This window comes from Mesoplodon densirostris, chromosome 2, assembly GCF_025265405.1.
Source record: "Mesoplodon densirostris isolate mMesDen1 chromosome 2, mMesDen1 primary haplotype, whole genome shotgun sequence".
NCBI lineage: Eukaryota > Metazoa > Chordata > Mammalia > Artiodactyla > Ziphiidae > Mesoplodon > Mesoplodon densirostris.
In genome coordinates this window covers 2379171-2404362 of record NC_082662.1, presented here as the reverse complement: position 1 = coordinate 2404362, position 25192 = coordinate 2379171, and the positions used below count along the sequence as shown (strand labels likewise).

The window sequence follows — 25192 nt, the reverse complement described above, 5'->3', positions numbered from 1 at the left end:
CTGGAGAGGTTCCTCCCCAGCCGCCCAGGTTGCTGAGCTAAACCGCAGAAAGCTTCCCACGTGTTCCAGGCCTTTTTCTAACTGATGACGGACAGTGTGGTGGGCCATCATCCCACCCACCCGCCTCCCCGGCGCCAGCTGGCTCCACTAAGTTGCAGCTCTGTGGTTTCCAGTGGCAACTGGAGGATCACGTTGAGTGCAGGGAACGCCCGGTGGAACCTGCTGGGCGTTGAAGGTGGCCAGGGTGGGCAAGTCCATGTCCCTGATGGTTACTCCCGAGAGTGAGACATTACCAAAAGAAAACACCAGGTGTCCCCGTAAAGAGGCGGCTGGGACCAGGGCGGCGCATCTGGGGAACCTGTTCTGTGCTCACACGTGCAAGGACAGCGCAAAGAAAACACTTCGTGAGGCCAGCCCAGGGTGACATGAGCAAGACAGATGGAATGCAGGTCAGGCCCAGGGGACGAAATAAAGTTTCAAAAAGCGTATTAAAACGCATGTTAAAATTGCTCTAATTGGGAGTACTCCGAGGATGTGTTCTGCCAGCATTTAAAATGAACACCCGACCCGCAGGCCAGGCCACGTGACACATGCCGATTTTTAGAAACACTTTCTACGTGAATCTTCACAAAATGACCTACCGGTGCCAGAGCAGTAGGGGTGTGAGGCGCGTCCTGCAAGCATTCCTGCGACTCTTGTCGACTGCCATGGACCGCTCATCCCGCTTCCTTGCGCACGTCTGTGCAGGGGACCTAGGACCGGCCTCAGGCACGACAGTTCTCAGAGCTCACAGGACTCGGGAAAGCTGTTGCACTCTTGGTCACCCCGATTAAAATTAGCAGAGGGAAAAGGTGCACGGGGCCAAGTCCAGGAGAGACCGGCACAAGCTTCCGGACACCTCTCCCGGCAGTCGCACCGAGGCGGCACGATGTGGGCAGCAGAAGCCCTGACCAGTTGGCTCTTGGGGAGGCCCGGTGCCCAGGCAGCCCTGCACAGCCAGAGGCAGGGGGCGGGGGAAGGAAGGGGTCCTTATGACAACTCTGCTGAGTTGCCCTCCAGAAACATGTCACGAAGAGGTCGTAACAGGCGCACTCCAGCAGCAGAGAGCAGGCAGCCCTGCCCTGGACAGGCAGCCGTGGAGCTGGAGGGACGGGGTGGGGGCCACGGGGCCTGGTCCAGCCTCCTTACTGCACAGATGGGACCCACCACGCTCTGGGGCATCCAGCCTCTCCCACGTCCCCACTTCCCATCAGACTAGATCAGTGCCATGAACTGAAACAGCACTCTTCAAATCGCACACTGAACTGGCACCTTCTAAAATGTGTGTATATTTCAGTGACGAAGATAGAATGATTTGGGTCCGCTTCCTAAAAGTCAGTGACTCATTTTTTTCCTCATTTTCGTTATTCTCAATGAGGGCAAACTTTTTTGACGTGTCTATTTTTAAAAAATCTTTATTGCTTTTGTGATCATACAGTACATGTAAAAATTCAAGTATTACAAAATGTGACTTTAAAAAGTAAGTTTAAAAAAAATATGAAATAAATGCTCATTTCAAAACTTCAAGTATTATAAAATGCATGATTTAGAAAATTAGTCCTTTGTGATCCAGTCACCCCACCCCCTCCCCCCAGGTTTCCTGCTCTTCACACGCAGTGACGGTCTCTGCATGACCGGCACGTACGTGTGATACACACCCGTGTCACACTGGGCATGGCCGAGCCACCTGCCTGCCTCGTGCACTTAACAGCCAGCTTCCCACTTCTCACATAAATGCCTGAAACTGTTACAGAGTTGTGTGTTATGTAGATGTGTCAGGTTGAGTCATGAAATTAATGCTATCTATCTGACCATTTTGGACCCATAAAAACAGCAATTTCCTATGGTTCAGCGAATGCCACAAGCAGCCCTACGGACGTTTGGAGGGTCTCCCACTTTCTGCACTTAGAAATAATACAGCAGTGAATACCCTTGTATTTTACCCCAAAAGGGTCACGACTCTTTCGAGCATTTAGAAGAGACCAGAGGACGGAGCACGGCGTTTGCCTGGGGCGTGGAGGCCCAGTGGAGCTCACACAAGTTCCCTGAAGCCCGAGTGGCCAGGCGAGAGGGGAGCCGCCTGGCTGGGGACACTGCACGCACACATGGGTGAAGCCAGAGGGAGGCCACTCCTGACCCCGGGTGTCCCGGGAGCCACCAGAATTGTCCTCTGGCAGCTGGGCTTGCAGAGGTCAGAAGAAAGCTTCAGAAATGTGCTCAAACCAGAATCTGTAGGAAGATTTTTTTCAAGTGTTTTCCGGGAATATTGGAGTGGAAAAAAAACCAGAAAAAGTAGCACCTGTTGGAAGGATGCATGTGCTGTCCGGCCTGCATCACGGGTGCTGGCGAGCCCGCCGCTTCCGCCGGGGCACCGCCGGGGCTCGGTAGATCCTGCTGGGGTCGCAGTGGAGTTTGTGGGTGGTCTTCTTGTGGCAGGCGATGTGGACTAACTTGAGGTTCTCAGAGGTGAACAGCAGGCGGTAGAAGTATTCCCAGTCCACTTCTCTCCCCTCGGCGTCGTGGACGGCCGCAGCCAGCGTGGGGACGACCGTGCGCTTCTTTTCTATCCTGCAAAGCAAGGTTAGAGACGTCGTCTCTGCTGTCACAATTTGTCACAATCCCCCAGGCACCTGCCAGGCCTCGTTTTCTGTTAAACCACAGAGATGGTTGAATGTGGTGTCTACTCGGCTGAGACATCCATCAAGGTTTGGCTGCTTCCAGGAGAGACAGGTGGAGATGGTTAAACTCGGCAGAGGAACTGCACTCAGGCCGTCCCAGACAGAGCAGGGCGGGCGCTGAAAGGGGCTCACCCTGTGGCCATCGAACGAGCACTGGGGACATCCATCCACAGGCTGGTAGGGGTGCCATCGCCGCACGCGGACACGCCCGCCGGGCCAGCCAGCCTGCCAGAGCCTGATGCCGGCCACCCGGGCTTCTCACGTTTTACAAGTAGATGGAGGACTTCCTGGCAGTCCGGTGGTTAGGACTCGGCACTTTCACTGCTGAGGGTGCGAGTTCAATCCCTGGTCGGGGAACTAAGATCCCACAAACTGCGCAGCACAGCCAAATTAAAAGAATAAGTAAATAAAAGTAGGTAGTGCGTATTTTTTTAAATACTGAAAAGTACACAGAGAAAACTAAGAGCCAACCGTAGTCCCATCACACTCACTCACCAACAACTTGGCTTCCTTGGTTCACACTTTAGCTGTGTGCAGAGTTACCAAAAAATTACATGATACTGTACGAACATTTTTAAATAGAATCTTACAAATAAAGCTACAGTCACCTCCAACTACAGCCTTCACTCTCATTTCCCGCCTTCCCTTCCCAGAGACGATCACTATTAAGGGTCTGACATTTGTCTTTCCAAGTGTCATCCTGTACTTTTATATGTACTTTTATATGCATGTGTGTGTCCACTTAAAACAAGCGTGATGTTACCTTTGTGTAAACTGCTTTCACTTACAAGCAACAGTTCAAAAGACCTTGCTAAGTAACCAGCCTAGAAACTTGTAAACTTGACAAGATGGAACTGGAAACAGCACAGCTCGGAGGGCTGGCGGCAACTAAACCGGCACGTAGAATCCTATCCCCCATGACACAGAAAAGGTGAGTAACAATAAATAAGTATCTGAGAGTAAAGTAAAGTTCTGCAGACACAGAAACCAATGCTGGACCACAGGACTGAGCTACACTCCACATTGCAACAGGGTTCCGGTCCTGATGGAGGCCCCAGGGGCCCTCAAGGGCCAGGAAGGGTGGGCCGAGATTCCCACCCCAGCCATTAGGGGAGGGACAGGTGCTTCTGGGGGTCCAGGGCTTTGGGAGGGGAAGGAAAAGCCTCTGCATCAATTACCAACTGCTGCATAACCAGCCCCCCAAAACCTAGCGGTTCTGTGGGTTGGCCTGGCCCAGTCACGGGGCTGCACTCTGCTGGGGGGTTGGCCTGGGGCTGGCCCTTCTCCCCGCGGGGTCTTTCATCCTCCAGGAGGCCAAGTCAGGCTCCCCGGCGTGGTGAATGTGCAAGCCCTTGCCAGGCACCCCCAGGTTCCCTTCTGCTTGATGCAGTGGGGGGACAAGGTAAGGACACCCGGCAGGTGCTGGTCACAGGGCACCACTAGTGTGACCGTCCTCCAGTCACCTGGAAACCCAGGACCCTCAGCCCACCTCTCACACGTCCAACTTTACACTGCACGTGGCAGGGAACCTGCGAGCAAGGAAGGCCCGCTGAAAGCCCCGGGCACCTGGTGGAAACATGCAGAACCGCTCAGTGGGGACACACGGGCCGTCTGCAGACACCTCCCACCGAGGACGAACTCACGGCCCAGACACACACAAAGCACAAGGAATGCACTGCAATGCACAGGAGGATGCAGCCAACGGCGCCGCCCCCAGAACCCCCAGGGATCTTAACACAGACCACTCCCTCTGCCGCCAACTGCAGAGCTCAGGGCCCCGAGACCACCCTCAGGGTCCACAGTTCGCTGAAAGGCCCTGAGAGCCTTCACACTTACGGTTTACAGCCACGAAAGCATGCAAATTAAAATCATCCAAGGTTAGGGACACAGAGGCCGGGGAGTCCAGGGCAGCTGCGGCCGTCCTCTCCCCAGGGAGTCAGGGACAGTGCTCCCAGCAGTGGGGGTGACAACACACATGGAGAATCAGCAGACAGGGTCGCTCCCTGAGCCTCGGCATCCAGAGTCTTTACTGGGGCTCTGCCATGTGGGCACAGCTGACCACCCACAGGCTGACCTCATCCCCAGCACCCCCAGAGGGCAAGCTGAAACCATGTCACCCAAACCCCCCACCTTGGTCACACTGTTAGGCTGTCCAGTGACCCCCGGCCCCAGGGGAACAGAGACACCAGCAGGCAGGACACTCCGAGGGCTCAGAGGTGACCTCCCAGGGGTCAGGGGCAAAGGCCAGACCTCTCTTTGCACACAACCATACAATAAGTGTATTTAAAGTGAAAATGAAATAAAAACGAAAGCAGACTGGCATGAAGAGGCGTGTTTTTTAAAAATAACCCAAAAGCACTTGTAGAAAGGAAATACGTACTCAGTGCTGAATGCACAGACTGAAAGCATCAGAGCTGAAGAGAGAACGCGTGAACTGAACGTACAGGAAGCGTATTAGTCAGCTCGGAGCACCGTAACAAAATGCCATAGACTGGACGGCTTAAAGAACAGAAATCAGTTTTCTCACCATTCTGGAGGCTGGGATTCTGAGATCAGAGGGCCAGCGGGGTTGGGTTCGGGTGAGAAGTGTCTTCCCGGCTCGCAGACGGCTGCCCCCTCGCTGCGTCCTCACGTGGTGGAGAGCAAGCCCTCTCTTCTTGCGAGACCACGGTCCTATCAGATCAGCCCTATCAGATTCTCCCTTCCTACCTCATTTACCCTTAATCACCTCCTGAAGAGCCTATCCCCACACACAGTCACCCTGGGGTTAGGGCCTCAGCACATGAATTTGGGGGACACCGTGCAGTCTGTGGCAGGAAGTTCCCTGGAACGGGCATGTGTAACAGCAGACGCAGCACAACAAGGAGGACAAGAGGAGCCGGTCCAGGTGTGGGAGGGGGAGTCCGAGGACCAGCGCTGAAGAGCTTCCCAAAATCAAAGACAGACACGTCTTCAGAGCAGAGACTACGAGTCCCGGTCAGCATTTAAATCAGAGATCTGTACTAGATACACATCCTTTTCAAAGAGAAAGGGAAAGTCTCAAGCTGCCACAGAAAAGGCAGAGGACACTGACAGCAGCCTTGTGAACAGACGCCGGAAGAAGAGGCGGCGCGTCCCCAAAGCACTGCGGGCCGAGTGGCCGCCGGCCTGGAGTCATGTCAGCTCAACGAGCGCTCAGGGCCTTTCTACAACCCCCTGACCCTCATCGGCGACAGGGAGTGCGCCTGAGTGCCATGCGATCTGTGGGTGAGCATAATCGAGGACCGACCCCGGGAACACGCCCACGCTTTGTGCAGGGCTCACGGTGAGCAGAGGGGGTGACACCGAGGCGACTCCACGGGGCCTGGGGGCAAGGGGGACGCGATTCTGCTTCCGATGTGCTTCCCTCAGGGGCCCCACTGAGGGAACACAAGCAGAAATCTATTTCCCAAAGCACCGAAGGGTGGGGTGATGGGCAAGGGAAAAGGAAAACTCGGTTAAACCCACAGAAAGCACAAAGGAGACCCAAAAGGGAAGGACTGGAATGGTGACTGGGAACCCAGAAGAGAGGGCTAAAGAAGTCCAAACACATTTCCTATTTATTCAACCAACACTGTGTGAATGGCCACGGTGGCCAGACGCTGTCCCGGCAGCAGAAGGACGCTGGGGACGTGCCAACACCACTGACCTGGCAGAGCCCGATGCTGACGGGGAGCACGGCCGTCACCACACAGGCAGAGGACGGCAGCCGTCAGCTCTGACGGGACCATCTCGGACCCCATGGGAACAAGAGCAATAACACGGCCAGTGGGACACTCACCCAAACCTGGAGACACGCAAAGTCGACAAGAAAGGGGCGGAAAGCCGGCAGAGCGGCTTAAATCCAGCCACGCAGATCTGAGGCCACGTGGGTCTGAGGCCACTCACACTCACGCCCCCGCCACTGAGGCTCAGAGGAGGCGTGAGTGACCACAGCAGCGAGCGGGCACCAAGAGGGGCCACTAGGAATCCGGCAGCAACTGAAAACAAATGCCCACTTCTAACCAGTTCACGGAGCAGCGATAAAATCACAATGGAAATGACAGAATCCTTACACCTGAATAACGATAAAAATTACCGAACTCACAGGTGGTAGCTAAAGCTGAACCTGATAGCCTGAAATGTACATGTTAGAAAACAGGAGAGATGCAAATTAACTAATAAGCAAGAAGAAACCTAAAAAAGTAGAACGAAGGGATAAAAAATAAAAGCCAAATGAATGAAGTTAAGGAAAAGGCCGAGGATGGTTTTGAAAGGAGGGAGGGAAGCGCTGGTCCCAGACAGGAAGACCTCTCACAACACCGGGTGCTGGAGGAGGTGCCCTTAGCCCTTGGGGAACAGGACCCCTGCCCCGCCGCCCAGCCCACACACCCAGAACCCAGGCGCGGAACATCCTCCCAGGACAGGCTGCGCCCCGTACGTGCACCCCTAAGCCTGCACATGCGTGGTGCAGCCCTTGGGGTGTGAGGGGGCCCAAGGGGTGAGAGAAGAGGGCAGGCTGCGGACTGCAGGCTGCTGCAGCCACGTCCCGGAGCCCTGAGAAGTCCGCCGACTGGGACCAGGAACCTGGCCTGGGCCGTGGCGACACGGTCCAGGGGGGAGGACAGCACGTGCTGTACTGAGAGTTTGTTACTCTTTAGTGTTTAACTATTTAAACACGTGGCTTGTGGCTTCAGCCCCACCAGAGTCGGGGTGGGCCTGTGGCCACGTCTCAGGGAAACAATCAGACCAGTGTTTTCAAACCCCTGCTGCCTGCTGTCAAAACTGCATTTTAAATTAAAAGCCAGTACGTGTATCAATGTGGACGTATGTGTATTTAGAAGAAGAGCGGCAATGTAACTGGCACGTTTCAGGAGACACGACTCAGGGTCTGGCGGGCACGCTGCTGCGTCATCCGTGTTCTCTTCTAGGCCGGCCTGTTTCCCTCGTCAGATGCTGGCGGTGGCCCCTAGTGGGCCGTGAAAAGACAGGAGCAGACAGATGGCCTGGAGCCCCGAGATCATCTTGGGGTGCTCCAGGCAGGTCAGAAACAGCACAGCCAACCAGAAGAGAAAAACTAGGATATCTTCATGATACAGGAAGGGAAGGATTTCACACAAAAAAGAAGAGATACACCTCAGTACACTGGAATTTAAACCCGTCACGATCAAAGACATCCCAGAAGCGAAAGACAAGCCCAAACTGTAAAAACATACCTGTAACACAAAGAGCCACCAAAGAATCAGTAACCAGGACGTGGAAAGAATTCCTACAAATTAATTAGAAAACCAAAGCCCAGTAAAACATGAGCAGAGGAAGCAAGAGCCACTTCACAGGACACAAGTGGCCAATAAACACACGGACATTCAACCTTCCTAGTAATCAGGCAAATGAACTGCAACAGGAGAATCTGTTTCTCGCCCATCCGACTGGGAGAACACAAAAAGAGTACTGATACCAAGAGGTGGTGAAGCCTGGGGCGCATGAACTCACAGCCGGTGAGGGTGTCGGTGGGACCACCCTGGAGAGCAACCCGGCAACACGCAGGACGGGAGACAGGGGATGTTAGGGGCCAGCACTCCACGCAGGCAAAACTCCACGTGTAACTTTACGGGAGGCCCTCTGCGTGCAGGGTTCCTTTGTATCCGCGGCTTGGTATCCGCAGAGTCAACCGATGTGGATGGAGCAGTACTCTAGTATTTCCTACTGAAAACTCCACGTGTAAGTGGACCCATGCAGTTCAAACCCCAAGTTGTTCAGGGGTCAACAAGAAAAGCACCTCAGTTAAAATAATAAAAGTTTCCATTTCTGCCCTTTGTTTTAGAATGAGCTAATACACACATAAAATGCTCCTGCCGGCCAAGACTTGCTCACCCTGGTTGAAGCAGGAAACTCCCTACACGTCACAACGCAGAGCTCCCGCTCCCTGGGCAAGGCAGTGACCCCACACAGCTGCGCCTGTGCCACGCTGACCGGGCCCGCGGCTGCCGACCACTGGCTCCGCCCACAGGTGGGCGCTGGTGGTGGGAGGGGACGCACGGGGTCACACAGGTGCGGACGGGGATCCGAGCCCACCGCACTGAGTGACACCCGCCACGCAGCCCAGGAGCGTCAGCACCGCACGATCCCGGCAACCCCTTCCACGCCACACGCTCACGACGTCCGTGGGTCCGTGACACGTGCGCTGGGTGCGTGGCGCACCAGGCAGCCCGCCAGCCGCGGAGGCCGGGCAGGGCCAGGTCGCAGGTGCACTCCGGGTCTGCGGTTGTGGCCTTCAGCCCCACGCACTCACACGTGGTCCAGGTTCCAGGTGCTAAAGAGGACGCGGCTCTCCCTGTTACTGTAGGGGTTGATGGAGTGTCTGGAAGCACAGTCGTCCACGTCAAAGGGACCCTGGGCCGAAAGAGAGAAGGTAAAGGCCACGAAGCCAAGGAGCATCTCACTGCCATTCCACCCGCGACGGAGGCACCCCTCGGCGGGGGTCAGTCCCCTATAAAGAGTCTCTGTTCAGGAGGTAAAGCATCCTGCCCTGGAACGGCACCCCATTCCCTCACGACCCTGGGGTGATGCTCTGCGTCTGTGAAGGGGACAAGTGAGCCTATTGGCCGTTTGGGGCGCCAGCTTCCCCACGCGGCTCCCATCACACGACTGCTCCCCTCCTGTCTCCTCCTCGGCTTCCCGGCATTTCCCTGAGACCCTGCACAGGCTGGGCCTCGGAGACGTGCGAAAACACCTCCTCCTCCCTGAAGCCCCCAGCCCCCCTCCAGCCCCGAGGGCCCTCTCAGCCGCCCTGAGGGAAGCCTACAGCCCGACTTGCTTAGAGGCCTTTGACCCAGAGCCTGCCCAGGCTGGGGTGAAGGGTCTGGTCTCTGTCCCCGTCACACACACCGCCAGGCTCCAGTCACACTCCCCCGGGAGGGAGAGGTCAGTTGTGTGTGAGGTGTGACGTGAAGCCAGCTGGGAAGGAGCAGCGTTTGGATGCTCAGGGCCCGTCACGCTTGGGAGGGGCTTCCCGGTGGGGGCAAGGGCACGGGGGCATGTGCGAGGGAGGCCGCGCCCACCCCTGCCCACTCTGGGCCCAGCGCCAGCGGCAGGAGGGGATTTTACTGGAAGTGCAACGTACAGCTTGCAAAGAGCAAGATGTGCCCTTAGCTGTCTCCACAGCTCAGAATGCTGCTTCCAGCTGATGCCACCCACCGCGGTGCCAAGCTCAGCCAGAGCCCGAAATGTCATGTCCAGCCACCACCCTGAAATCCGGATGCTCGCTCATCCAGGCTTTCCCAGGGGAGCAAAACACGCATCAGCCACCCAAACGAATGCCATCCCTCCTCTCGCACCAGGGTGGGGTCTCGGCTCATAAGCAGGTGCGTCCTGCCGCCCGCGCCCCCCAGAGCGGTTCTCAAGTGAAGGCCCTGAACCAGCATCACTGGGGAACGTGTCAGAAACGCAGGCTCTCAGGCCTCAGCAGAGCTGCTGGAACAGAGGCCCCGGGAGGGGCCCAGGGGGCTCACGAGCCCTGCGGGGGTTCTGACACCCCTCAGGTCTGGGAGCCCCTGGCTGAGACCCTCCCTCCCCCACGTGAGCTGACACCCGAGGGCTGCCCCAGCTCACCAGGCCTCGGCCGGGGCGGCCCAGGGCGCAGGCTCGTAGCTCACCTGGCAGGAGAACCAGCCTTCAGGCGTGCAGAGCCGGCGGCTGGCCTTCGCCCCCCTGTCGAAGTAGCTGCTGTTGTACCGGGCGGCCTGGAGCTTCTGGCACATAGCAGCCACGACCCGCAGGTACTCCCCCCGAGCCTCCGTCGTAACCAGGGAGGCGCCAGACGTCACCTAGAAGAGGCAGGGGCATCGCTGAACGCTGGCCATGTGCCCGAAAACCCACCGCTGCCGGGGTCCTGGTCCACCAACGCCACGGCCCTCAGAGCCCCCGCCCCCTGGGGTCCCAGCGTGGCCCCAAGGTCGGGGGTCCGCTGGGGTTCCAGCACAGCCCTGAGGGCGGGGGTCTGGCCTCCGCCCCCTGGGGTCCCAGCATGGCCCTGAGGTCTGGGGGTCTGAGCTCACACCGACTGTGCCTGTCTGACCCTGGGAAATTTCTCTGGGCCCATGAGATGGAGCTTTGGTCGCAATCAAATAAGAACTCAAGCTCCAGGCATCCTGGCCGCCCTGTCTCCCAAGCACTGCCCACTGCTTTGCAGCAAGAAACCCGAGAGGAAGTGTGCAGGTGAGGAGTGACCAGCGCGCTGCCGCCCACCGGGGCGCAGGTGGAGAGTCGCACCCAGGGGCACAGCTGGGCCCAAACGGAGCGCTGGGCAGAAGCGAGGAGACCGCCTGGCCCAGTGGGAGTGACCGCAGGGCAGCAGATGGGTCATCACGGGACAGGGGGCTGCACCCAGCAGGGGCTGGGAATGATGCCCTGGAGACGCCCGCCAGCCGGTGCAGGGAGCGCGTCCTCGGCAACAGAAGGAGCCCGAGGGTGGCCACTTTCAGGCAGAGATGGGGGGCAGGGGGAGAGGGGGAGCTGGACCAGGCCCCAGGACCTCAGACACTCCAGTCCTGAGGTTTCCTTCTGTGTAACGGGATCTCAACGGAGCGCGTGTGGGCAGCTCTGCAGCAGCGACGTGCGGCCAGGTGCAGTTGAGGGGGGGGGGGTGTCTGCAAAGGCTGAACAAGACGCCCCACGGCTGACGTCCAGCCACGCAGCACAGGGGCAACGGCGCCCGCGGGCCTCTGTGGGGAGTGCCCAGCCCACCCCCGGGCCCCAGCGCTGGTTCTCTGAGGAGCTGGCACAGAGGGCCGAGCCTGAGGACCCCTGCCTGCCGCTGCCCCCAGACCCACCCCCTGCCGCCTGTCCTCCCACGAAGGGTGGAAGAGAGCCGCCCAGAACCCAGCCTCAGGGGCCAGTCAAGCACCCAGGTTGTCCTCCAGAGAGGGGGCAACGCAGCCCCGAGGCGCCCGAGGCACCAGCCCCCTCCGCGGCCTGCCCTGCTGCAGGTCAGCTGTCAGCTGGGTAACCTCCCTGCTGAAAGGGAGCGGGACAGAGTGCACTGGGCCCAAGGACCCGATTCTCCTCGGAGGGGAGCGTCTCGGCTCTCAACCTGTGTCAACCTGCTTCTCACGCCTCCCGGAGGCGAGCCCGGAGTCAGAGCCTGGACCCACCACGACTCGGAGCCCCTCCTGCTGCTTCTTGGAGGTCAGACAGCTGCGCCTCGCACGGACGGGAAAGTCAATGGCAGCGCTGGGGACAGGAGAGCAGCTGCCCCTCCCCACCCACCGTGTGGGCGTCCATCCAAGCTCACGGTGGACGGAGACGGCTACTTGGGATGCGTTCACGTCGAAACCGAACCGCCCGACAGATGAAGGCGTTCAAAGGTGGGTTCTACTCACAGCCCGTAGGGAGAGTTCCGCAGAGTGCAGGGAGGCCAAGTCTGCAACCCCGGACCCAGCTTGAGCTCTGACAAGTGGAAGCCACATGTCGGCCGTGCTGGGGGCTCCCCGGGCAAGTGGCCCATCCATTGCTGGCTCACGTCCACCTGCACCCAGACTGGCATCCACAGCAGCACCTGCCCCTGAACCTGCACCCACGCCAGCCTGTGCGCTCCTCCAACATCCACGCTGGCCCTCGAGCAGAGTCCCAACAGCGGAGCCCGCTTCCTAAACCCGCCTGGCACACCCAGCATCAGTGCGGACCTACCTCCCTCAGGTAGCTCCGGATCCGGCTCTCACAGCTGTATCTCAGGTAGCCAGACTTGTTCCTAAACCGGGACTCCAAACCTGCCGGAAGGAGAGACAAGACGCCTGGAGCCCAGGGCCCGTGCTCTCCCAGGAGGGGCGGAAGGCAAGGCCGTTTTGCTCAGCTCCATCTAGAAACGTTCTAATGGGGACCTGCACGCTATCCCTGGATTTTGTTCATTTGTGGAGAAGTCTGGTCCACCAGCACGGAGCATCTCAAAGGCCACCGAGGGGCTTCTGCCTGGTGGCACCTCCAAGCCCCTTTCCCAAGAGGGCTGCAGTCGCTCAGGGCTCCCTCTGCCTGGCTTGAGAGGCCAGTCGAAAAGGTGGGAGCAGCCCAGGTGAATGGATAAAGAAGATGTGGTCCGCCCAGGTGATGGAATAGCACGCAGCCTCAAAGAGGAAGGGAATCCTGACACCTGCTTCCACATGGACGAACCATGGAGACATTAAATACTGAGTGAAGTAAGCCAGATGCCTGATCCCACTCGCACGAGGCCCCTGGAGGAGTCGGAATCACAGGGACAGGAAGAAGGCTGGGGGCCGGGGCGGGGGAGGGGTGGGGAGCGATGTGCAATGTGGGCAGAGCTTCAGTTTGGGAAGATGAAAACGTCTGAGGACAGATGGTGGTGACGCAGCACAACAACGGGAAGATATTTAATGCCAGCGAACAATATGCCTGAAAACGGTAAAGATGGTGAATTTTATCTTATGCCTACTTGACCACAATTGAAAATTACATAAAAATAAAACGGCCAGTCCCAGGGCTGCCTGGCCCCTGGCCCCGCGCTTGGGGAGCCCCTGGGTCTGGGAACCAACACAGATCCCGTGTCCCAGCAAGCTGGCCCGGAGGAAACCCTCCCCACCCGCCCCCTCCAGGCCCGAATCCGTGAGGCACCTTCGAACCACGGCGCGTCCTCGGCCCTGGTCTCGGCCGCGATGTTCTCGCTGACGGTGCCCAGCAGGTCGGCCAGGAGCTTCTGCCGCAGCGGGGCCCGCTCGCCCGAGAGCAGCTGCCGGGCGGCCCGGATGAGCTCTGCGTGCGGCTCCTGGAACACGCTCAGGAAGCGGCTGATGTCACTCGCGTCTGCCACCGAAGGGAACAGAGAGGCCACCAGGCTTTGGAGCACTGCCTGGGGGAGACCACCTCCTCCCCCGGGACCAGCCAGACCCCTGCCCCGACAGTCACCAGCCCAGGGTCCCGGCCCTTGGGCCTGGCTGCCAGCGCCCGGCTAGTGTGAGGACAGACAGGGAGGACACGGGACGCGGTTTGGAAAACGAAAGCCACTCGAGCGAGCTGCCGCCCTTGCCCTCAGCCTTCCTTCCTCCAAGTGAAATCGCCTCGTCTTGGGACCTCCCTCGAGACCTCTCACACTCCAGGTTCGTCCCTTCACTGTCCTGCTGGCTCCCAGGGCCTTTCCGCTCACACCCGAAAGCAGCAAACCCTCCGAGCAGGCACTCGGGACCGAGGGCTTCACAGCGTCCTACAAACAGAAGTCCAGACGCATGCGAGGAACAGGCCCCATGGTCCCGAGGGTCATTCCAGGGATATGGGGCCACTCGGGGTCCAAACAGCAATCAGTGTGATCCACCCTCAACAGGCTAACCAAGAAAAGTCACATGATCATAGCAACTGGAGCAGAAAGACAGAGAAAATCTTCAAGACCTAGAGCTTCGTGAAAAGGTCTCAGACTGAACACCAAAGCCATACGCGTAGAAGGATAAAAAGGGACAAGCTGGATTTCATCAAAGTTAAAAATTTTACTCCATGAAGGACGCGGTTAACAGAACGAAAAGACAAGCTGCAGGGACTTCCCTGGTGGCGCAGTGGTTAAGAATCCGCCTGCCAATGCAGGGGACACGGGCTCGAGCCCTGGTCCGGGAAGATCCCACATGCTGCGGAGCAACTAAGCCCGTGTGCCACAACTACTGAGCCTGTGCTCTAGAGCCCATGAGACACAACTACTGAGCCTGTGTGCCACAACTACTGAGCCCGCGCTCTAGAGCCCACACACCACAACTACTGAGCCTGCGCTCTAGAGCCTGTGTGCCACAACTACTGAGCCTGCGCTCTAGAGCCCGCACACCACAACTACTGAGCCTGCGCTCTAGAGCCCGCGTGCCACAACTACTGAGCCTGCGCTCTAGAGCCCGCACGCCACAACTACTGAGCCTGTGCTCTAGAGCCCACGTGCCACAACTACTGAGCCTGTGCTCTAGAGCCCGTGCACCACAACTACTGAGCCCGAGTGCCGCAACTACTGAAGCCCGCGCCCCTAGAGCCCGTGCTCCGCAACAAGAGAAGCCACCACAAGGAGAAGCCCGCACACTGCAACAAAGAGTAGCCCTCGCTCGCCACAACTAGAGAGAGCCCGCGCACAGCAACGAAGACCCAACACAGCCAAAAAAAATAAAATAAATAAATTTATTTTAAAAAAATCACATATACTCTTTGGCTCAGCAATTCTACTCCTCGGAATCTTTCTCACTGAAATAAAAGCATAATGGTCATAAGAACATACTTATAAAAAAAAAAAAAGGACAAGCTGCAGACTGGGAGAAAATATCAGTGTCAACCACACATCTGACAAAGACTCATCCAGAATACATTAGGAAAAAACGCACAAAACTCAACCATAAAAAACACCCATTAGACAATGGACAAAAGACACTTCACAAGGTTTACAGATGGTAAATCAGCCCAGGAGAAGATGGTCAACACCATCCATCAGGAGGGAAATGCAAGTCCAGACACCATCGCACACCCACCAGAATGGCTAAAGTGAAAAGAGCGACAATGCCAAGAGCTGGAGAGGCCGCTCTCGTCCCTGCTGTGGAGATGAGATGGGACCGCAGCTCTGGCAAGCAGCGTGCAGTTCCTTTTCTTTTCTTTTTTAACAACTTTATTGAGACTTCATTCTCTAGAAGTACAAGGAGGAATGAGGCTTGCCAATGGGAGCGCACAGCAGACATGTCACCTTCACTGCTGACAGCAGAGTCCCAACCCAGGGGCGGGGCCACAGCTGCACAGCTCTCAGGCTTCTCTCTCTGCCCTTTCGGCAGAGGAGGTAGGACAACCTCAGTCCTCAGAGCTTCACTTGCTTCCCCAGGCACCAGAAACATCTCCTGAAATGGAAGCCCCTTTGCACAAGGGCCAGACGACCCTCCCAGGGAAAGGGCACACACCTGGCCACTGGCCTATGGCTCCAGAGTAGCACTTGTCATCCAGCACAGACCCCCCTAAAGAACCAACTCCAAAAGCACCTGCTCCAATAAGGCAGCCCCGACAGGAACCTAAGGACGGTGTGTCTGCAAACCCGACACAGACCAGACACTGAGCACAGCATCAGCCACCAGCCCATCCCTTAGAAAGTTGATCAAAGAAATGTTTACATATTGAGATACAGGGACGTTGTTCTGGCTTCTACATGAGTTAACTTGAATTTGATGCTAACTAAAACAGCCTTTTTGTGGCTGATCAAACATACACTGCACATCTGCTTTAATTATTAAAGAAAAGGGCGCGTTGACCAAAAGTAAAGAACATCCATGTTAAAAATAAAAATTAAATGCCCCTCTTCCTGGGACACCAATGCTGGTTACTCCTTCGATCATAAGGCTCCCTCCCAGGTGCCAAGCGCATGCTGACTCGCTGTGTACATGGTCTGGTTTTTTTTGAAACCTCGGAGAAATGCATCCCTGACTTGTTTAATGGTCTTTGTTCTGACAAGACATAAAACTGTGCTGAAAACCCTGCTTCTCTGGAGCAGTTTCTCAGAGTAACCTGGGAAGAGGGCTTCTGGGCTATAGTCCTCAGTCTGGCTCAAATAAAACTGTTCTATTCTTCTTATTGGTTGGTTATTGATTATTTTCCTCAACAAAGCCCAGCAGAACAGGACAGCCTCTCTCTCTGGCTCTGCCTTACCCGCAAAACTGGGCAGGCTCCCACCCCCAAAGCTCTCCCTTCTGCCCTTAGGGGTTACTAGGACACTTCAAATGAATGTAAATAAAACTAAAGGAATTTCTTAAAAAGACACATAGAACAACCAGCTGGACAACTGGCCTCCTGGTCAAGAGGATGGACAACACTGCCATCTGATTCTGCCTCCGGGGGCTTCCTCCTTCAGAGTCCAGAGTAAGGGGGACCCCTCCCTCCCGGGGCTGGCACCCCCAGGCAGGCTCTGCACCTCCAAAGCCACACCAGCTTCCCCACCAATCTCCAAGGTCCCCGCCACTTACAACCCTGCCAGGTCTGCCCCGCAGTGAGAAGCACGAGCTCCGAGTCATCGGGGACACTCCAGAAGTAATCTCCAGTCAGCTCCGTGCCATCCTCATAGAGACACAGGGTGGAGCCATGAACGGGGAGCTGGGAAGATGGGAGGGAGGGAGAGCAGGGTGGAATGCTTACTTCCTGGATCTCAGGCAGCCCAGTCTTGGGGTGGCGACCTGAGGTCTTCCCATCTGCAGCCCTCACAGAGAACAAGAAGGAACTACTACGCTGTAAAGAATCCCGCTCGAGATGCAGTCTGCACGTACAGAGCACGTCCAAACAAGGGCACCTACTGTAGGTCGTTCTAAGACCTGGAAAGTCATAGAAATACATACACGGTGATAACCGCTTTGCAGGATTCACCACTCGGACCCTTCAAACCGAGCTCCTCCAGGGCACTTCAAAATCCAAGCCTGTTTCCAAAAATGCCCCTTGACTGCTTGCACTAAGCCTGTAAACACATCCGCATCAATGAGGCTCATTGCCTGACAGGTGCCAGGACATACCGCCTACCGCTCGGGTTTCTCCCTGGGCACCAATTAGTTAAGGAGAAATCTTTACTGAGCAGGACCCACCGCGTCTGTCCACGGAAGAGTGATCAGCACATGGGACTCTTAACTTGCTGAGGTTTAGTCCTCTGTGGCTCGACACCAATCAGTTTTATGAATTTTTAATAGCAACTCCTCCCCTCCCCGCCCCACCCCACACATGCACACACACACTGAGCACTGGTCTAAGCCCAGTCAGAGGAAATTAATTCAATAAGCGTAAGAACAATGGCTGAAATACCTAGAATATTCGAGCCAAAGGGCTTTGAGAGGCCTCTGAGCCCAACCCTTCATTTTACACCAGGGGAAACCAGGCAGGGAACGGCCTGTGCCCTGGAGCACTTGAGCCTACCAGCACTGGAACCAGGTCCCTGGGTCTCAGGCCAGAGCTGTCGTGATCCTCACAGTCAGAAGGGGGAAGTTTCCCAGGCCTCTCTACAAAGTCCCTCTGCTCTGACGGGGCCGAGGAGTTACAGGAGGTTGGGGGCTTCTCCGCAGCACAGGAAATGGGAATTCCCTGGGGCCCAGAGGTCTCCCACACTCCCTGGTTTTGAGGCAAAAAAGCAGCACCTCCTATTCTCCCCAAATTTCTCCCAAGCGGGTGGGCTCCTGAGCGCTGGGGCAGAAGCTTCACTCAGGCCATCCATCTGCTGAGATGCGGCACCAGGACCCAGAAGCCGGGAAGGACCCCAATTCCCCCGCCCCCCCGCCTGCAGCCCCCGCACCCGCAGAGGCTGGGCTAAGAGGGTTCCCGCGTAGCTAGACCCGGCCTTTCCTCAGTGGCTATGGCACGTTGCTTAGTCGCTCGGTGCCTCAGTTTCCTCATCTTTGAAATGGGGGTGTTAGCGCCCGATTCACAGGGCGACAGGTAGACTCCACGACAGCCCACGTAAGGAGCCAGGATGGAGCCCGGGGTCGGGCACGTGGCCATCGGCAGTGGTCAGGCTCAGGCTTTCCGCCCTGGGGATATGGACAGTGCCCCCTCCCAGCGACTGTCAGGACTCGGGGACGCACTGCGGCTCGGTGCAGCCTGAGCTCGGCCAGTCCTGACAGTGCAGGACGACGGGGCAACATCTTCCCAGCTCAAAAAGAGTGCTCTGGGCAGGCGCGCTCAGTCAGACTCGCCCCACCCCTCCAGCCCACCCCCAACTCAACGCGGCCCGGGCCGCCCGCAAGCAGAGGGCCCCAGCCCATCGGCCCCCAGCTCCTCGGCCCGGGGAGCACCTGCAAGCGGCGGGCCCCCGCCCCCCGGACTCCGGGGCACCTGCAAGTGGAGGCACCCCTTCCGCAGCACTTCCTCGCAGCTCCTGCCCGCCACCCCAAATTTCTTCTGGTTGTGCAAGTCCCGCAGCTTGAACCTCTTGAGCTTCTGGAGCATCGCAGACATCCTCAGAGCCTCCGGCCCCGCGGGCGGCGCCTACGCGGCGGGCCGCGCCGTGGGTCCGCGCCTGGGGGTTTCCACGGAGGGAAATCAAGGCCCCGCGCGGCCCACCCCTGAAACTACACTACCCAGAAGGCCCGGGAAGCGGCGGCATGACCCCGCCTTGTGCGCAGGAGCCGTTCCCTGAAAACTACATTACCCAGAAGGCCTAGGAAGAGGTGGTGCGACCCCGCCTTGTGCGCAGGCGCAGCGGGGCGGGGTCGCGCACGCGCGGAGGTCCGGGCGGGCAGGCCTGGTTGTCATGAGAGCGGCGGCAGCGGCCCGGGCGAGAGGCGCTGGCGGCCGGGGTTGCTGCTCGGCTGCCACCACCGCTGCGGCTTGGGGGTGCCGGCCGGCCCGGGTCGGTGGAGGAGGCGCCTCCTGAGTTCCGCCGAGGCGCGGCGCTGCCGAGGGCCGGCGGAGAGCCCGGGTCGTGCGGACGTCCTGACAGGTACACGAGCGGGCCGGGGGCGTCGGGGCCTCCGGGGGCGTCGGGGCCTCCGGGGGCGCGGCCCGCGCGCTGCGTCACCGTCCCGGGCGGCCGGCGGCGCCAGCACTTGGTCCCCGCGTTTGACGGCGGTGCGGGCTCAGTGACCTCGACTCGGTGCTGAGCTGGCTCTTCAACCTCGTCTGTTTCGGGGATTCTCAGGGGCACTTTCGAGTCTTGAGGTTGCTTGACCAAAAAACCATTTCAGTGTGTAACATTTAGGTTTTCCTAAGAAGGAAACTGGATACAAGTCTGTCTCCTAGTCTTGTAGCAAGATGTTGGGAAGTTGGTAAAGTGTTTCGATTTAACGTAGAGATTCACTACCCCGATGCATAGTGAAAAGCAGACTTCGTAGGAGGAACCGTCGAGTTACCTTCTCCCCACGGTCCCAGCTCGTCCCGCGGCGCGGGGGAGAGTGATCGCTGCTGGGGAAGATGCAACCGGCGCTCGTTTTGAGGCGAGGACCGCTGTGCACCGGGGCCCCGCACTCAACAGAGCTTTGGTTCTCCCCAAAATGTTAGTGTGATTTTTATAGAGCCCAATACTAGTGTCCTTAGTGACACCCCAAGTATCTTGGGGAAGACTTGAAGGTTTACGCAAAGGGGACCCTAGGGTACAAGGCGGAAGGACGTGGCCATAAAAGAATCCTGTTCGAATTCCAAAACCGAGGTAATAGCGTTGCCTCTGCGGTTCCCAGGCACTTCTCCTGTCTGCTTCCTAAATGCCAGGACTGTGTTTTGGATTTATTGAGGCAACACAGTATAGTGGACACGTCCTTTATTCGGATTTAAAGGGCCCCATTTCTAACTCTTATGGCCATAACCGAGGGTGTTGGTCAAGACCAGGCTCTGGAACCTGACCAGCTTTAGAACAAACCTGGCCTGTGTGGCTTCATAGCCGGATGACCCTGGGCCAGGCCTCTCTGTGCCTCAGTTTCCTCGTCTCTACAGCTGGGGTGTCAGAGTTGTGATGAAGGTATAAACATGTATGCATCTGCACACAAAAGTATGGTGTAAGGGAGTAGGTCAGTACACAGGTCAGCCAGATGAATAAACAGTATTTCAGATCTCTGGGATTTCAGGATACCCGATCACACTCAGCTGAAAATATTTCATAGGTACCTACTGTTTTCAAGGTGGGATAGAAAGTAACAGGCCCTGCTCTTAAAGATGATGGAAGGACACAGGGATCTAACTCTGAGCTTTAGTAAGTTTGGAAGGACTTTAGAATCCATGACAGAAAGCGGGGGTTAGAACAGCAGGTTGGGCTTGAGGAGGGTTCTTCCGGTGGGGGCGGTACTCCACGTGGGGAAACCTGGCCGTTGTTTTCTAGAGGACACAGTGGGATCCAGAAGAGGTGACGTATTCAGTCACTGTTCCAAAGGTGGGACCAGTGAGACTTGGCCCTGAGGGAGAGGGGACGGGGGAGGGGGAGGTATGGAGGCCAAGGGGAGAGTCAGTCCAGGCTGTGAGCCCGGGCACGTGGGAGGAGCCACAGGCTGGGCGAGGCCAGTCCACGTCTGGCATGGGAGCTGGCGCACAGGCCAGGCTGTGCAGTTGCCGTGGGTTAAATCACACTTGTCCATTTTTTGTGCCTGCATTTTATTACGTTCTGGGTTAGTTTGGTTTTCTCTCCTGTGATATCCTGCAGTGAGCTTTGTATAAAAAATAACTGGGATCTTTAATAGTGGTTTCTCTTTCTATTTTAAATGCTTTTGTTCGTATGTTCCAAGAAACATTAGCAAGTGCCAGCCAAGAATTAATTTATTGACGTGGTCCTCTGCAGGTTCTCAGTAAAAGTCAAAGGAAGATCTAGATCATGTATCAAGCATGTTAAAACAAACATATTTCATGTGGGATATGCTTGTGTGTCACCTCCTCCAGAAAACCTCCATTAATAGTATGTCCTACCCCAGAGAACTTTCTGGAGCAGTCTTTATCCTCTGTGTTAGTGAGGACGCTTGGTTGCATACTTCACTCAAATTGGCCGACTGAAGAGCATCGACAGGCTTAGTCACTGGAGAGTAACTGGAAGTCCCTGAGTTGCTCGGGCTTTAAGTCCTGAGGCTCACAGGGTGTCTCTGCCTCTCTCAGCACTGCTTCCTCGTGTCAGCTCCACTCCCTGCCTGGATCCCCCCGCTGGTGGCCTCCAGCAGCCGCCCCCCCCTCCCTCCCCCCCCCCCCCCCCGCAGACACTATGCTATGGCCACAGCTTCCTCAGGGTCCTGGGATTGAGTGGCTTCGGTCCAGTTTGGGTCCTGTCCTCATGTCTCCATCCCTGAGCCCGTTCCTGAGGAGGGATGTGGAACCCATGGACCACCCAAGCCTGGGCAACGTGCCCCCTCAGGCGGGGATCTGCGGGGGGCAGGATGGGCGTCAGCCCCGCAGTTCCGGGTGTGGGGAGGACAGAAGCGCCGAGGGAGGCTGGGGTTGAGGTGCTGTTTTCAAAGGAATGGGCAACACTGGGCGTCCCTACAGCCACCCTCAGAACCATGGTAGGTAGCTATGAGCCGAGCCAGGTTTGCTAAAACATCATGACAGGAAAATCATGCGGCCGATATTGATGCACCTGCCCAGAGTCAGCCACCCTGGAGGCTCCGGGAGGGGACACCTGTGTGCTTGAGGCGCCGTCCGTGGTCCTGCTCTCCCTGCAGATCAGCATTTTCATTTAGCGTGATTATGCTGTTGATTAAACTGCCCCCTTTCCCCTTATTTTTGTATAACTCATTAACACACTGGTTTATTAGTTCCTTAATAATTTGAAAATCTTTATATTCATATCGTAGCAAAAGACCTTGTTTTTGCCATAACAAAGTAACACGAACTGGATGACTTAAAACCACAAAAATTTATCCCAGAGGCTAGAAGTCCAAAATCAAGGTGCGCTTGTGCAGGGCCACGCCTCCTCTAAAGGCTCCTTCCTGGCCTCTTCCAGCTTCTGCTGCCTCCAGACAGCACTCAGCGTTCCTTGGCTTGTAGATGCAGTGCTCCAGCTGCTTGGCCATGTCACTTGGCTTCTCCCTGTCTGTGTGTGTGTCCCTGTCTCTTTTCTGATAAGGACACAAGTCATGTTGGAGCAGGACCCATCCTACTCCAGTATGACGTCATCTTAACTTGCTTACGTCCCCACTGTTTCCAAACGAGGTCACGTCACTGGCCCCAGGAGTTAGGACTCAGCATAGCTTTGGGGGGACACAGTTCAACCCACAACGCTGGTCAGACTTTTTGGCATATATTTGGGAAAAGTCAAGGTAACTTGAATGACACCTTACGTGGTATTGGAGGCAGCTTAAAAACTGTGTAATGAGAACTAGACTCTTACAAAGTGATGGGACAGTCCTGAGTAGCTTGGGAATTACTTTGTGTATTAACAAGGCGGGAAATAACACTTCCGGTGTTACGATGTGCTAAGTCCCCTAAAGCAGTCTTTCCTGCTCTCATACACAGCCCCAGCGTGCAGGATGCCCCACAAGATTGGATTCGTAGTTCTCAGCTCATCTGGACACGAAGACGGCTTCAGTGCCCGGGAACTAATGATCCATGCACCGACTGTCAGCGGGTGGAGGTCACCGAGGTGGGCCAGACCGGGGGGGGGGCCAAGGGCGGTGGGTCCTCAAGGGCGCATGGGTTCTCTCCGTCTCAGCTGCTAGGCTTATTACGACTCAGACGGCAGAACCACACGAGGGTCGGGTTGTGCTGCAGACTCACCCATCTAGTTACGCGCCGGACTTCTTTCCTTCTGTTTCTAAAGAAAATTTGTTGAACCTTTTCCCCTATGACATTAACCCACATTCACTTAAGAAGCGTGCAAATACGGAAGAGAGGAAGGAGAACTGCCCCTCCCCCAATTCCCTGATTGAGGGCCAGTCCCGCATTCGCTGTGCTGGTGGTAAAGATTTTGCATCTCACTGCTTTCCTGTAACACAGGACTTTAACCAAGAAAGTCTCTTTCAGATTCATCTAGAATATTTGTACACCTTTAAAAGTCTTCATTACTTGAGTGATGTAATACCAGTGAGTATTTTTCTGAAACATTTAAGTCTTTTCCTGAGAAGCCTTCTTTCTTCCCCAAAGGTGGGGCGGTTAGTTGTTGAGCTGCCCCAGGGCCTGATCGGGCTTCCCCGACTTAGTCAGTGTCGGCCGCCCGAGGCCACTCACCTCCTGGTCCCGTCACCTCCTCGGGAAATCTCACTCCTCGTGACTTGTTTTCCAGGTGTGAGTAGAAGGCTTACTGTTTGCTCCTGTTCATGAACATGTAAATCTGTATGACATTTACATTCAGTCATATACTGTGACTTACATTTATTCAGATGATATATTGCTAAAAAGTTGAATGTAAATCCCATTTAAAATTCAAATATATTTTCCTTTTGGAGTTTCTGAGGGAACCCAGCAAACAAGACTCCATTCTCAATGAACTGAGAAATGAAACAAAAGAGTTGAGCAGATGGGGCCAGATAGCCTCTTTAAGGCTGATGAAGCTGATATTGAACAAGGGCTTTATCTGGGCGCAGGTACTCATCCCAGGACTGGGCCAGCCAGGGCAGCCTCACCAGGTCCAACGGGGCTGGAGGAACACCTCCATCAGGCAGCCTCAGTCACATCCCGCTCCCCCCCAGACTCACAGATCAGTCCAGTCCTGCCTCTCCCCAAGCCCAGGGGCCTGGAGTGAGCTTCGGCCACGGTTTTATGCAAATACACTTGCATTCCCCCCCACACACACCTGCATTTCCCTTCAGCAGAGGTCCTTTCTACTAAATGCACTTATTCAGTATTTATGCATGAATTAAAGGTACTTAAATATACAGACAGGGCCGCTTTTTTGTAATATTTATAAAAGTAATACTAATATGATTCTTTCACGTCTTGACATGGTATTTCTTCTAAGGCATGACCTATACTTGTTTTAGTAGTAAACTTTCAGACTGCTTCAAAGGAAAGGGTATATGTGCCTTGATCTCCATTCAGACTCATGCTGGGTTTGGCCCAGGGGTCTCCTGACTTCAACAGTGTTCTCTGAGGTCAAGCACCTCATAGGAAGGCAAAGGAAAGTAACCTCAAACCAAGTCTCCCAAAGAGAGGACAGGGTGCTCTGTTAGCCCAGGTCAAAGAGGGAGTGCTCAGGCACTGATAGATATAGCTCCAGTGGGAGATGGTCCTGGGGGTCTTTACAAGGGTGCAAGGGAAGTTTCTCCAGTGCCTTCTATGACCTAGGAATTCATAGAGCCTGAAATCTTCAGGGCATGAGACACACTTCTCCAAGAAAACACAAAGTTTACACCAATGATCAGAGCCTCTGGGCATGAATTTTTTATTGTCAAATAATAGTCATTCGAAAAGAAATCTAGGGAATTCCCCGGTGGTCTAGTGGTTAGCACTCAGTGCTCTTACTGCTACGGGCCCGAGTTCGATCTCTGGTCAGGGAACTAAGATCTTGCAAAACGCACGGCATGGCCAAAAAAAGAAAGAAATTTAGAGCTGTCAGTTTATCTTGAAGAGATACATACCTTTTTAGGTAATAATCGACTTTAAAAATAAAATAGCCAGTTCTTTTACCTACAAAATGAGCTTATTCCAGAATGGCAGAGGAATTGCAATTCGGGACATGCAAGCTATGGTGAAACCATAGGCAAGTCTGGGGAACAAAGGAGAGAGAGAAACCTGACTTTACCTTGCTTTATAGAGAAAAGGAGGAAGTTGGGAGGGGCTGCTTTGAGTGAAAGTCCATTGGAGGAAAGCAAGGGTTCAGGGTGGTGACAGTGTCTCATTGGCTGGGCTGTTGCTGGACAAGGAGAAAATCTTCCTTCTCCTGCTGGGGCAGTAATGTCAGCTTCTTCTTGCCCAGGAGTGAAGGAAGATACGTGCCTGAGTGCTCCCCCTTCAGGGCTCCCCTTCTCCATCTTAATTGAGGTTTCCTTTTATTAATTGTCATATTTCCCTCTTTTGAACAAGAATGTTCTCCAAAAGTATCACTGATCAAGAGTCAGGTTTTCCGCATTTAGTGGTTTTTGTCCTTCAGTGTCAGGAAG

At 55.8% G+C, this 25192-nt stretch overlaps 2 protein-coding genes across 10 annotated transcripts in view; one reads left to right on the top strand and one right to left on the bottom strand.

Moving 5' to 3' along the window:
• Positions 1 to 1458: 1458 nt before the first annotated feature.
• On the bottom strand, positions 1459 to 18809 carry DFFB (DNA fragmentation factor subunit beta). 8 transcript variants are annotated; one of them, XR_009531078.1, is made up of 9 exons: positions 18522 to 18809; positions 16679 to 16805; positions 13338 to 13526; positions 12402 to 12481; positions 10370 to 10540; positions 9007 to 9107; positions 5245 to 5390; positions 2850 to 3089; positions 2524 to 2607 (listed from the first exon to the last, which is right to left on the bottom strand). XR_009531078.1 is itself a non-coding variant. In XM_060088858.1 (8 exons), the coding sequence occupies exons 1-7, from the start codon at positions 18642 to 18644 to the stop codon at positions 5270 to 5272; spliced, it is 912 nt and encodes a 303-aa protein (XP_059944841.1). In that variant the 5' UTR covers positions 18645 to 18809; the 3' UTR covers positions 2515 to 3089; positions 5245 to 5269. The 8 variants fall into 8 exon arrangements, 7 of the variants coding, with proteins under 7 accessions (XP_059944840.1, XP_059944841.1, XP_059944847.1 ...); XM_060088858.1 differs by having other exon boundaries at positions 2515 to 3089; XM_060088860.1 differs by lacking the exon at positions 2850 to 3089 and having other exon boundaries at positions 2521 to 2607.
• The window catches only part of CEP104 (centrosomal protein 104), a 54673-nt gene continuing 47893 nt past the window's right edge, over positions 18413 to 25192 (top strand). For both annotated transcript variants that reach the window (XM_060088856.1, XM_060088855.1), the window contains exons 1-2: positions 18413 to 19128; positions 22611 to 22737. In XM_060088856.1, the coding sequence (XP_059944839.1) occupies positions 22625 to 22737 (113 nt within the window). In that variant the 5' untranslated portion in view covers positions 18413 to 19128; positions 22611 to 22624. The remainder of the gene's footprint in view (positions 19129 to 22610; positions 22738 to 25192) is intronic.

Bases quoted from the DNA above. Each gene is read 5' to 3' on its own strand.
- DFFB (XM_060088857.1), bottom strand. From the start codon at position 18,644: ATGTCTGCGATGCTCCAGAAGCTCAAGAGGTTCAAGCTGCGGGACTTG. The intron at 12,482-13,337 runs GTGCCTCACGGA...TCCTTCCGGCAG, and splicing joins GGACGCGCCGTGGTTCGAAG to GTTTGGAGTCCCGGTTTAGG. The intron at 2,608-9,006 runs GTGAGTGCGTGG...CTTGCTTTGCAG, and splicing joins ACCTGGAACCTGGACCACGT to GATAGAAAAGAAGCGCACGG.